This window comes from Anolis carolinensis, chromosome 5 (genome assembly GCF_035594765.1).
Source record: "Anolis carolinensis isolate JA03-04 chromosome 5, rAnoCar3.1.pri, whole genome shotgun sequence".
NCBI lineage: Eukaryota > Metazoa > Chordata > Lepidosauria > Squamata > Dactyloidae > Anolis > Anolis carolinensis.
Window position 1 is genome coordinate 43,809,405 of NC_085845.1, and position 14,322 is coordinate 43,823,726.

The following is a 14,322-nucleotide window of genomic DNA, read 5'->3' on the forward strand; positions in this document are numbered from 1 at the left end:
TTCTGTCTTCTAGGAATGTGGGCTAGTGATTTGAGCATTGGATTATGACTCTAAGGAACCATATAGATTACTGTTTTTGACTGTGGCACTTAATAAAATGCAGGAATATGTGTGTTCGTGTGTACAGTTGATCTAAGTGATGGATAATTCTTTCCTTCTCAGCCAGTTTAAGCATTATCATTATCTTTTCCCCTTCTTCTGTTCAATATTTGTTGCTATTTACCAGGATTTTGTTAAAGGGTAAGCAAGATATTTAAAATGTCATGTGTATATATAGTTAAGCTCTCACTTGCCAAATATAACTCTAAAATGGACAAAACGCTCGGCCCATGCCAGATCTGGCTTTTCAAACAAGTAACTCTTTCCCATAAATCACTACATGCAAGAAAATTTTTGATCCAATATACTATAATCTCATCAGCAATATTTAAAAATGAAACTATACTCAGAAGCAAGCAATAGTGTAATTCATGTAATGTTTTATTTTCATAATTAGAGCAAGAACATTTTTGCCCCAGAAATATTTTCCTTCCTTCCTCATACATGCATTCAATAGATATTTTTTAAAAAGCAACGCTCATTCATAAACAGAAAGTGCAACTGTCGTTCATGTAAACTTTTCTTTATAGTTCTCCTTAGTTTTAGAAGTTACAAGTAAAATCTATGGATATCAGTAAGGCTCATCATTCTAGCAAAATAACAATTTTAAGTAATCAAGTACTTGTTATTGTGGAATTGCCAGTAAATACAAACAACAAAATGCAGTCTCATCTGAAGGTCTCACTCCACCAGACCTAGAAATTATTAGATTCATTAATGAATAAAACACATACAGAGGAAAATTCCTTTGTTGCAAGAAGCTTAAAGTCAGCTAGAGTCATCTTCCGAAAACAACACTTCATAGAAAAGAGAAGAGAAAGAGAGACTTAAGAAGAAACTTCTGCTTGGGCTTTAAAGTGAAATTACTTATAAAGAAAATTGCACTATGATCATTTGCAGGATTGTCAGTATCATTGAAAAATTCTATTTCAGATATGGCGCCACCCTGGAAAATGCAACGGTTTTATTATGGCAGCAATGAAAAAATTGAAGCTCTTTGTCAGTTCTGCAATTAGTTGCTAAGGACTATTTGCAAACATTCAAATATATTGGGTTGGATCCAGATATAGTTGCATTAAACTAGACTGCTATGACCAGATTTCCCTGCATGTCCTTCCCACATTAGTCCCTCCAGACTCTTGCAAGCAAGGGTGCATCTACAGTGTAGAATCAATGCAGTTTGACACCACCTCAACTGCCATGGCGCAATGCTGTGGAATCATAGAAGCAATGGGTTAAACCCTTGTGCCAGCAGGACTGCTAACATGAAGATTGGTTTGCTGACCTGAAGGTTGCTGGTTCGAATCCAAGGAGAGTGCGGATGAGCTCCCTCTGTCAGCTTCAGCTCCCTATGTTTGGACATGAGAGAAGCCTCCCACAAGGATGGTAAAACATCAAAAACCATCCGGGTGTCCCCTGGGTAACGTCCTTGCAGACGGCCAATTCTCTCACACTAGAAGCGACTTGCAGTTTCTCAAGTCGCTCCTTAAATGGGAAAAAAGGGAGCTGTAGTTTTGTATGGTATTTAGCCTGACTTGCCAAAGTGTCCTGGTGCCTCACCTACCCAAAAATCCCAGGATTCTCCAGCATTGAGCCATGGCTGTTAAAGTGGTGTCAAACTGCATTAATTCTACAGTGCAGATCTTCTTTGAGCAGAAGGTAGATTCTGGATCCATCCTGTCCTGTATAAAACATATATCACACAGCAATGAAACTATATATTCTATACACAAAGTATGTGACATACAGTTAGTTTCAAATTAAAAGGAAAAACTGAAACAAAAACATATGGTCAAGCAAAGAGTTTAAAGTTGCAAGGAAACTACATAAGCAAAGACACTGAGATACATAATGTTCGGTTCATATATGAAGTACGTATTTTGCTGTTTACTGTGAAGAGTTCAAATCAAGAGAATGTATGCCTCCAAACATTTTATCATTAGCAAAGTCTCCTGTTTTACAAGACAGAAAATAATAAGCAGATCACATTCAGTAGTCTTTGAAATCAACCAAAACAATGTTGTGAAGTTACTACCACAGGTTTCTGCTACGCTCTCTTGCAAACATACTTCTATACTTCAGGAGGTGAATCTTGAGATACTGATCCATTTCTAACAATTCCAAGTCCAGAAATATTTCATCACATCTTGTGTGTGCATGAAAGGTTCCCAAAGCCTCTTTTTATGCCTTTTTAATAGCTTAATCATTCTATATGTATCCATCATATAGATTAATCTAGATGTATACAGAGCATTTATTAATATGAGATAATAGATTATATGCCCAGTATATACTGTAATATTTCTGAAATCTACTCATGGTTCTCAGGTAAAGTATGTTTCTTCTATCAATTTCTTCATGCCCAGGACAAGTTACTTCCAGCAATGAGGTCTGTGGATTCATAAGGCCCTTCCACACAGCCATATAACCCAGAATATTTGCTTTGAACTGAGTTATCTGAGTCTACACTGCCATATATTCCGGTATAAAGCAGATAATGTGGGATTTTATTTAGCTATATGGAAGAGGCCTTCAACACAATAGGATATGAACATACATAAGGGAACACAATGAAGTCTCTGGTTTTTTAAAATATCACAGTTTGAGAAGACTTGTTATGATTATAGCATTGTTCCTTTGAATTAAAATTTGTTTGTTTATAGTTCAGTTGTACAATGAATGTTTTTTATCAACATGATGTATTGACAATAACAAGCCCTCGAAGTAAAGCTTAGCATTTGTAGTATTTTATTCTTTGTGATACTTCTCCATGTCAGCTTAAGACTGTATGTATTTTGATACTAGTTTTGTATTTTTAATTAAAGGGGATCTCATTAGCAATATTTGTAGAGAAGCATAAATTGCTATCATTTGGATTTTAACACCAGTCCCTCAATTGTCATACATTGGCTAACTGTTTCTAAAGTTTCAGTGAAAAGACTCAAGCTGTTCTATAAGTCACTGAAAAACTGAATTGCGTAAAAGACAGTACCATTAACAATGCAATTATATGGAAGGCTTCCCAAGATTAAGTCTTTGTGGGGCTGTGGTGGCGCAATGGTTTAAACCCTTGTGCTGCTGAACTGCTGATCTGAAAGTTGGCTGAACTGAAGACCCGAAGGTTAGCTGAACTGCTGACCTGAAGGTAGGCAGATCGAAGCCAGGAGACGGGATGAGCTCCCGTCTGTCAAGCCCTAGCTCCTGTCAACCTAGTAGTTTGAAAACATTCAAATGTCAGTAGATAAATAGGTGCCGCTTCTGTGGGAAAAGGCAAAGAGATGCTTCAAGCAATCTTGCTGGCCACATCTCGGCTTGAAAATGGAGAAAGCACCTCCCCGGAGCCAGATATGAGCTTCCAGAAAGCCGGAAATGAAAGGAGAAGCCTTGCCTTTGTTTGTATGTCTCATTGTTTTTGACTGTAAAGGCATTGAGTGTTTGCCTATGTAAAATGTTGTAATCCGCTCTGAGTCCCCTATGGGAGAAGGGCAGAATATAAATAGTGTATTATTATTATTGTTATTATTATTATTAAGCAGGACTTTCTTTCAGAAAAGTCCCAAACATTCCCAATTCACATGTGTTCATATTAATAATGCAATGGGAAGCTTTCACAAAGAACTGACATTCAAAGTGAATATTGGATGATACAGTCAGTACTCCTGAGGAATCCTATTCATTGATGATTTAGCTGGGGAGAATCAGTTATACCAACATTAGGAAACACCCAATATATGTAATTATTTGGACTATTTCATATCAGTTATAAAACATTACTCTCATGTGCTCTCATATCTTCTACTAAGAGGTCTAGAGTTTGAAACACAAGAGGCTACACATTTTTATGCATTTGGCTTATTAGTATCTATGCATTTTTCATAGTGGCTCCATATCTGATGTTGATGGCAAAACTATCTACAATCCTGCAAAAGTGAGCATTTTTAACAACAGCTTTCTTTCTTCGTGTGCTCTCAATTAAACTAACATTAGCATATGGCCTAGCATCACTGAATAATGAAACAGCAGGAAGCATAATTTAGAAACGTCAGATTTGACATAAAAAATTCCAAAGTTATATGACACATACTCTCAGACTATTTTCCTTATTAATTTTTGAACTTTAAAATATTTTATCTGTTTGTTTGGACTTCCACGTTATTGATAAAAACATTTACAAATGTAACTATAGGCTTAGTCATATTTATATATGTATTCTGTCATAAAAATATTTTTCATACAACTCCGATACACATGCACACCATGTAACAGCCTTGTAAAGTAAACCCTGTCTCTTGTCCATATCTTATGGCTTAGATAGGTCATTGTTTTGAAACAGGCAAGTACTGTAGCAAATAGGTCTCGTAAATTTTCATTAAAATATTTTTGTACGGAAGGCCAGACCATCTTGCTGCAGACAGTAATGACAATAAGTAACAATTACCGTAAAACCTCTGCAAGCATCTTGTATCTCATTGAACTATCAGATAGTGAATTAGCAGTCCTAAACACCAGCGCTATTGCATCTAATGATGTTAGGGCCAATTTAGCACAAATAGATTAGATTAGATTAGATTAGAAAAGTATTGCGCAGTCATATGTATTTTGCTGACATTGGCCATCAGTTCTGCAATGCTCTGGTACAGATGTTGTAAATATATTTTTGTTTTGAAAACAAAATGTTTGTAAACAAGTCATTCAGTAACACAATTCAAACAATGGGAAAACAACTGAGGAGCATGAATCCCTCATCAAGTAGTAATTGCACCAGATACTAAGAGACAACTCTTAATAATCCATTGATGATGTTTAGCTTGCCAGGGCCTATCCGTACATCCACTTTTTGACAGCTTATCAGCAAAAACATCTTTTAAGGTTCCAACTTGGAAATTTTAAGGGACAGATGGAAAAAATTCGCAGTCAGATATGGCCCTTATACCTACCACTGCCCCAGACTAAGTTCAGAGATTTCTGATTCAGGAGAAAAAAAATGTACAGAATAAGAACAATGACAATTCTCTCAATGGGTTGCTGTGAGTTTTCTGGGCTGTATGGCCATGGCCATACAGCCTGGAAAACTCACAGCAACCCAGAGATTGGCCATGGAAGCCTTCGACAACACAATTCCCCCATGGTTATTTGGAGGCAAGATCATGACATAATCTTAGACATTAGTAAAAAAAATTCAGACAGATGGCAATAGCCTTTAAGGGGTGCTTGCTATCTAAGGGCTTGTTTAGATACAGTAAACATGTTGTATCTTAAGGGCACATGATTCTATGGCACCTTCTAGGATCAATCGACATAAAATAGAAGAAAATCTCTCTTTCTCTGTGTGATAGAAAAAGAGAAGACAGATAAAAAGAGACATAACTCCTTGGCAGAAAACGGAGGCACAGACAGCATCAGTGTCCTAAACCGAGGAAAAAATCCTATAGCAACTGAACATAAGAAAAAATACAATGTTCTTAGAAACAAACTTATTTTGTTATTGTATCATTCCTTCACCTACTTCCACCACCATCACAAGCACTGTTGGTGGGAACGAGGGAGAGGGCCTTCTCGGTGGTGGCCCCCCGGCTTTGGAACTCCTTTCCCAGAGAGATTAGGCAAGCCCCCGCTGTCCTCATTTCATAGGGAACTGAAAACCTGGATGATCCAACAAGCTTTCGAGAAGGATTAGTCTCTGGGCCCAGTCCCTAAGTCGTCAGATAGTAACCTGTTCTGCACTTCACCCACTTCCCAGGCCCTGTGATACACTGTTTGCACTACCCCTCACCCAGTCCCTTTATAGTGGATTAGGTCCTTTTTAGTCCTCCTAGCCACTGGACTCCTGAACCTCACCTGATGGAGTTTCGATATACTCGGTTTTATATATATATATATATATATATATATATATATATATATATATATATATATAAAATTTTTAGTGCGTTTTATCAGGATTTCTGTATTTTATTATGTTTTTTATTTTATTTTTATTTCTTATTTTCATTTTTAGTCTTTATTTTATTTGTCGTCATTTTGTTTATTAAGTTAAAGTTAGATTGTTTATATTGTCTAATGTGCCTTGTCCTGATGTAAACTGTTTGTATGGTCTTCTTTTGGCATTGAATGGTTGCCATATTGTTGGAAACCACCCTGAGTCCCTTTGGGGAAATAGGGAGGACTATAAATAAAGATGATGATGATTTGTCTGTTTAGGTCCACTGCCAAACCCTACTTATGTTCATTGTGGCCTCGTACAGAACTGATTAAAAAGGTACCGTATGCATAGAATATTACAACATTACAAACTAAAATAATTTAGAAATTATTAAAGGCTCTGCTAATTCTTCTGAGCCCAGCTTTCCAAAATATGGAGGTAGAACTTGCTCAAAAAAGATGTGCAGTGGCCTTTAAAAGTGCTTACAGAGATACTGTTTATTTACAAAGGGAGGAAAGTCTGCAGAATAGAGGGTAAGGCGATTGTATATTGTACCCCTTTTCAGTTTCAATTGTTTCATTTTTCAAGTTGCCTGACTTTTGACTTTTGACAATTTGCTTCTACAGACTTGTTTCTTCTCATTCAGGTAAGGATTCTATAGCACCACCACTAACATAACATTGTCTCTTATGGAACATTGCACGGACACTGAAGATAAAATAATCACTGCCCCCATTCTTGCAGATAAAAATATACTGAAAGTCAAGGAGATAATATATACAGGAATCACCTCATTGGGATTCCATACAGATAGATGGCATCTTTCTTTCTACGTCTCCTCACAAGCTTCTACACAACTTAAGTTTGGCTGAAAGTAAGGAGCTACTTTCCAAAATAGGCCATTAAGTATGTAGAGTCCATAGCACATGTCTTGTTTAAATGATAGACAAGCTGGATCTTGATCTGATCTGGCAAAGCAATCTTTTGTATTAGAACATCAAAGGAACTACCGTATCAACATGCAAAACTTCTTTTAATTAAATAGTCTTGTATATTCTGGTTCAGGAAATATCCTGTTTCCCCAACAGGGTATGTCAGCATCTAAATTGCATGAAAACACTAGAAAACAAATGCTCCACTCTTTATATATAAAAGGCAAAAGTTTATAAAGAATCAACATGTGTTTCCTTGTAGACACTCTTGCTTTTTTTAAAAAAAATAATCTCACTAATATATAGTTGAATTAGGCATGTGGGAAGGCTGTTTTTCAGGAAAGTAATTGTTTCCACTGAAAGCCAAGTCCAACTGCACACACCAAAAGGAAAAGGGGGATATAATATGGTACTACTTGATTAGCATTGCAGTAGAGAAAATGTTAAAGCTGGTGGTAATGGAAAGGAAACTCCCCTGCAATTGCCAAGTATCGAGAAGGCTGTCATAAAGCAAAAGAAAAACCTTCATGCAGAAGATTGTTGGTTCAACTTGCAGCAAAGCAGATAGGTAGGTTGTCTAAATACTTTCTACTTTTGAAAACAGCCTAAGAGGCAGACTACAAGGGCAACTTTGGGACTTTCTTTCCCTGGAAGATTCTAAAAATGATGAACATTAGTCAGATAGATTCACCAGAGTTTTCCAATACAGAATAGTCCTGATCAGAGTACAGACTGTACGGGACAAAATAGATCATCTTGCCCAGGCATGGGCAAACTTTGGCCCTCCAGGTGTTTTGGATTTCAGCTCCCACAATTCCTAACAGCTGGAAGTTTGCCCATGCCTGAATTCTTGCCTATATTCCATCCAAGCCCAAAACTTCTGGGAACATAACTGTACTGTATTTTTGGCTACTGAGTGTTTATGGACTTCACTATCAGTTTCTGGAAAGTATCAGAAGTACAGTAGAGTCTCACTTATCCAAGCCTCGCTTATCCAAGCCTCTGGATAATCCAAGCCATTTTTGTAGTCAACGTTTTCAATATATCATGATATTTTGGTGCTAAATTCATAAATACAGTAATTACAACACAACATTACTGCATATTGAACTACTTTTTCTGTCAAATTTGTTGCATAACATGAAGTTTTGGTGCTTAATTTGTAAAATCATAACCTAATTTGATGTTTAATAGGCTTTTCATTAATCCCTCCTTATTATCCAAGATAATCGCTTATCCAAGCTTCTGCCGGTCCGTTTATCTTGGATAAGTGAGACTCTACTGTAGTTTGAAATAACTTTGGTAGATATTACAAAGTTTTTTTTTTTTAAAACCACAAATATCTTGTTTATCATATGTTATAAAGTGTACTATAGTAATGTAGATGGTCTAGGAGTTTGATTTTTCATAATGTAAACATATATCAATACATATTCCACTATTAGAAGAGAAAAACTAGCAAAATAGAGGAATTATTACAACAAAGAGGAATTATTCTAATCTTTCTGTATTTTAACAGTCGTGTCACAATAGAAACAGACTACAACTGTAACATTATATACACACAGTCCTAAAGAGGTTTAATCTGAAATGATCCCAATGAGTTAAATAAGGCTTGCTCATTAATAAATTGATTTAGGACAGCAAATGTTGAAAGCAGGGTTTTACATCTAATGGAACTTTATGCAAAACAATCCATAAAGGATTACTCAAGAAATCTCTCCTCTCTGGCTAACTGAATAATCTTATTGAACCAACATCCAAAGAGTGATCCTTTAAAATCAGTATTACTCATTTGTAGACACTTTCATAAATTAACAGAAATAACTGTTGTGTTTCAGGGCTTATACTGTATTTATAAACCAGCAATCCACGTTTCCGCTTGGTTTTGGACTAATTTGTAAAGCAGCATTAGAAATTCAGCCTTCTTCAAGCTGGTGTCAGATCAGCTTTCCAAAGTTCCAGCTGCATTTATGAAATATCCTCTGTGAACCTTATTCTCCATACTTTAATAAGCTGAAATGATACGGCTGCATTTATCAAAGGGAAAAACTGGAAAATTGGCAAAGCTTCCATTCACAACCTTTATGTCATGATATATCAGGCATTTAAAAACATTGTAAAATTTTTATTCATTGTGTGAGCCTAACCATCAAAACTCGGAAAGGTCCTGCATTTAAAATGGTTTGAATTAAAGCCTGTGAAAACACAAAAGCAAGTATACTGCATGACTACTAAAGTAATTTTCCAGTCTTCCAATGGTGGCTGCTGATTTCCATGTCAGTGGTGTGGGAAATCCACTCTGGGTTTTAGTCCAAACTTCAAAACAATTATCCAAAGGGCCAATCCTATTTTGAAAAGGGCACAGCACTTCAAATAGTTCTTTAAAGGTTTAGATCACTATTTTTCAAACTGTGCTCCTCCAAGTGTTTTGGACTTCAGCTCCCAGAAATCCCAGCCAGTTTACCAGCTGTTAGGAATTGTGGGAACTAAAATCTAAAACATCTGGAGAACAGTTTGAGAAACTCTGGTTTAGATTAAAATTCAGAACAGATTCACCTAACATGGAAGCCCTCAGCTGCTATTGCTACTTCCACTTTTTAGCTGATCTTTATACTATTTCCCTGTTGAGAATCTAATGCTTTTTATGGTTTTTAAGGTTAGAAAATTATCTATCCTGAATGCAGGTTGAGGAATGGTGAATGACAGAGAGTGATAGCAGGAGGAAGCAAGCATAAGTCTCAAAGTGAAACAGAAATTAGGAAATGAATAAACATGTAATTTGCAGATAGGTTTCTCTGGGACACAAGGATTCAATTTGCCAACCTCTTTTGTACTCTTTTGAGTACTGCCTTTGCTTTTTTGCTCTTCTATATTTAGTTCTGTACTCTGTCCCTCACTTTGTCTACCTTGCCTGCAGGTAAAGAATATATGCAACAGGTTTTTTGCCTGCACCAAAAAGTGACAAGACAATTAGGCACATCTCCATCTAGAAGTCAGTCCTATTGTGTTCAATAGCCATATTCCCATAAAAACCATGTACAGCATTGCAGTCTAAAAGCCTGAATGATTCCTTCTAATGCCACATGCAAAGACAGACACACTCCAACTAGTGGGAACATTATCATGTCCATAATTTGTTAATGTATTGCAAATATTTAGAATCTATTCTTTTTATAAAACAAATGCCAGCATTATAACTGATGTACAGACCTTTGAGAGCTCTTCCTATAGTGGTTTGAGATAAAGGCTAGTTAAGAATTATAAGGTGTATTTCATCATTCCCATAAAAGGGATTTGACACATACATAAACATAATTAGTTTTACTGTAGTTATTCAGGTTTTTTGCCTTTAACCTTTCTAATCTCTTTTAGATGTCTGCCATTTTAGACCACAGACTATAAATTAAGCAAAGCTTTATGCAGCTTCTTTCATTATTTATCAGTTCCCATCCATCAAATAAATTTGCCCCATCCAGACACCCTGGGAATATAAACACAAATCCCACTTCAAGGCAGGAAAAGAAGAAAGAAGATTCAACAAGCATGAAATCTCTTTTTGCAATACTAAATGCTTCTTCTACACGTAATAGATTTACTCTCTGTTTTGTTTTTAACCTTTTAAATTTAAAAAACCCCTAATATATTTACACACACACACGTACAACTACCACACAACAAGAAATTATTTGAGTGTGATTATCATAATTCAAGTTCCACCGGCTATGGTTTCTTTAGGCACATTTCTATAATTAATTTGTCCACAGAACCATAAGAACCTACACAGAACATTGTTGCTTCAATCTTTTGTGCGGTGTACACCTTTAAGAAAATGACGGTGCTAAGAGAGAGGCAGGATTTGCAAAAGCCCAGCTCCTGTGCACCACAACAGAAACTGCTCCAAAACATTAGTCTCAAAAGTTGTAAGAGCAAAAATTGATGCTACTTTTCTAGTAGATTAAAAAACAGCACAATTGTATTACCATCACAAAATGGCAAGTATACAAAATATAGTTGCACAGGAACAATTAGACTGTAGGCGTAGGCAAGCCCCTCAGTCTTTTTATACTCTTTTTTTAGATTTCAACAACTTTGCATGTAATACAGAATAGTTGCCAAAGAAAACCACACTGTTTCCTATAGTGTATTAAATAGTTATTTCACAACACTGGCTAAAGTTTTAAAAATTATTCTAAGGTAACAGTTCAAACCTGTTAGAATGCTAAAAAAAAAAACCAATCAAACCACCCCTCTCTGACACAGAGTGAAGGATTTAGAGAACAATCCCTGGCGTCCTGATTCCAGTTGTCAAGGGGAGTGCATAGATCCAGTTTTATGAACAGGGGAGCTGTCTGCATTTCACTTTTTCTGTGATGCCTGGAAGGCTGTCAGTTCTACTAAGTACCACTCAGGTGCTTCTGGGCCATTTTGTTCTGTGGAATTATGATCATATCCATAAGCTACTGTTAATTCTTCATCTTTCTCCACAGCTCTAGTTGTACGAATGCACTTAATCAGCCCAAATCGAGGATGAACAAATCTAGTGGGTGGAAAAAGAGACATTTAGGGTTAATGTCAGAGGGTAGCAGCCAAATTATTTACCTATATTCACAGAGTTTAAATTAGTTCCTGTGCATGGCTTTAAAGCAGTGGTCCTCAACCTGTGGGTCCCCAGATGTTTTAGCCTTCAACTACCAGAAATCCTAACATCTGGTAAATTGGCTGGGATTTCTGGGAGTTGTAGGCCAGAACACCTGGGGACTCACAGGTTGAGAATCACTGCTTTAAAGGGTCCTTGATCTAGGAGGAAAAATATTTGTTGTCGGCTTTGTTTTCTCAACCCCAGAGATTGAAAAAGTTATATTTTGCAATACAACTCCCACAATCCCTACTTAGCATGGCCCCTTGAAAAAAAGTTGAAAAAAGTAATTTTTCAAATTCTAATTAAGCTTCACGTTTCTCTTTAGAACTTCTACAATCCTATACAAACGTAATCTGATTCTTCCAGACATATTGGATATTCTAGAGCAAGGTATTATATTGTAGAGAGGCAAACATGACATCTCCTAGCAAGGAGTTGGATTAAAAAAGTTTGAGTCCAGAAGTGCTCAGAAGTAATTTAAAGTGCCGCAAAACTGCCCCATTTACTCTTAAAGCCTTTCAAATATGTGCACATGAACTAAGACTGAATGAGCTAGAGAAGCAGACATTCCCTGCGGGGGATTTGATTCTTTCAAAATGATGATCTCCGTGACAAATCACAACCTGCTCTTCAAAGTCTGCTTAGTTTCATAAGTGTTAGCTTTCTTCCCCCACAGCAGTTTCAAAGGGAAATTATGGTTGAAGAAGTACAAATTGTACACACAAGTTCTGCAGATCTTTGGATCTCAGCTAAGAACATTTAACTTTTGGAGGGCACATTCCTTCTTTCCCCCTAAAGAATCTTTGCAAAGAGAAGCTATCCGTCAACAGTCATGTGAAATGATGGATTTTAAATATTGTACAAGAATTTGAAATATACAGGCAATCCCCAAGTTATGAAGAAGATAGGTTCTGTAGGTTTATTCTTAAGTTGAATTTGGAACAGGTACGTTCCATGCAGTCATGCCGGCCACATGACCTTGGAGGTGTCTATGGACGCCGCCGGCTCTTCGGCTTAGAAATGGAGATGAGCACCAACCCCCAGAGTCGGACACGACTGGACTTAACGTCAGGGGAAACCTTGACTTTTTAAAGTGTAACTCCAGCCGTGTGAGAGTGCGTGTGTGTATGTGTGTGTGTGTGAGAGAGAGAGAGCACACATGTTTGGATAGCATAGGGTAACACCCCTGTGGTATTTGTTTTTGCTGCCTGTGTCTCTGTTCAGATTTCACTTCACTTTCTGTCCCTGTGATCATTGGATTTTGAAAAATATGAATTTTTTTGTCTCCCAACTTATCTTTCACCACTATTTTGATTCAACATGTTTTCAAATGGTCCAAATTGTAAAAAGCTCTCTAGAGTAGTTAATTTCCCCTGTATTGCTTTCTCCTTCCCAAACAGCTATTATTCTATGACTGCTGCATTTTAATACCAACCTTTTTTGCTTGTGATAGGCTTGCCTCACCTTTCCAACCATGAGGCTCTATGTAAAGGAATCAAAGATTTGGGTGTGCGTGCATGCATACATGCACAGCTTTCATAGGAACAAGTATAGATTGCCATATCTAAATGGTAAAGTTCCCTAACAATCTGAATCATGGAATTAACTCATAGTCCAGGGCTTTTTTTAAAAGAGTGGCAATGATGTGTTATTTGGATCCTTGGGGGCACATCTTCGGGATCTGCTGTATTGTCATGGATGAACATGAATTAAAACTCTTCCTTTTCCACATAATTTCATTTCAGCATATTCTGCAAAAGGCATCCTTTGCTTAGATTGCACAGCACAGCAAAAATGACTGGGTTTCAACAAAGAGCATGAATCATCCTGCCAAACATTGTATTTTCCCAAGAATGCTTTCCTTGTTTCCATTTGTACACTGGACCCAAACTGTCACCACAAGGCATTGCACAGAAAAGTGCATTGCTGGGCACAATCCTAACAGTTCAAAAGAGGGACCTGTTATCAAACAGAACCTCAATACTTACGAGTCATAGATACAGTTTGGTGTGAAAGAGTGGTTTGCTTTGTGTCCCAGGGAGGCACAGTATTTAGATACATAGTTGTAGGGTTCTGGTACATCTAAGACTGTTTCATCATCAAGGGATATCGTGTTTCCATTCAACGCCCAGTCCCTGCTGTCCACCTAGTATTCAAAACAGATAGTGCTGCAACGTTAGCTTTGTATTTTTGTCTAATTTAAAGCATCACATGCATTTCTTGCATTATGTATTCTGAGAGAGACTATAAACTAGTGACATCCAACCACTTGGCAGGAGGTTCTTACTGGGAGCAAGACGGAATATAATGTAAATAGATTAATAAAGTCAAATCCCAGAGAAGAGCAGACTTCACCACTTCAACAATCTTGACAATAACAAATCTCCCCCAACTCACCCACCTACCATCATGTTATTTCCATATAAGGTTTTTATTAAAATTTCTGAGGGCTTGAGATGAAGTCTTTCTTATAATCTTTCTTATAATCAAAAGTCCAAAACATCTCTTTGTTCTGAGAGTCTAATAGAGTCTCTGTTTCTACATTGAAAGTCTAATGGCTTCTGTACAGCATTCTGTTCTTACTGAAGTCTCTAGGCATAAATCTGTTTCTAGAGGTGTCTCAAAGCAAACTGTTCCTGCAAAGTCTAAAAGCATACAGTTCTTACTGAAGTCTAAAGCATACAATTCCTATGATGGAGTCTGAGTCCTGAACAAGCCTAGTTCTG

The 14,322-nt window shown here is 36.9% G+C and overlaps 1 protein-coding gene across 1 annotated transcript in view; it reads right to left on the reverse strand.

Moving 5' to 3' along the window:
- Nucleotides 1-459: 459 nt before the first annotated feature.
- The window catches only part of setd7 (SET domain containing 7, histone lysine methyltransferase), a 32,270-nt gene continuing 18,407 nt past the window's right edge, over nucleotides 460-14,322 (reverse strand). Inside the window, exons 7-8 of the mRNA XM_008111879.3 lie at nucleotides 13,585-13,742; nucleotides 460-11,494 (exon numbers count right to left, since the gene is read on the reverse strand). Coding sequence (XP_008110086.1) covers nucleotides 11,314-11,494; nucleotides 13,585-13,742 — 339 coding nt within the window. The 3' untranslated portion in view covers nucleotides 460-11,313. The remainder of the gene's footprint in view (nucleotides 11,495-13,584; nucleotides 13,743-14,322) is intronic.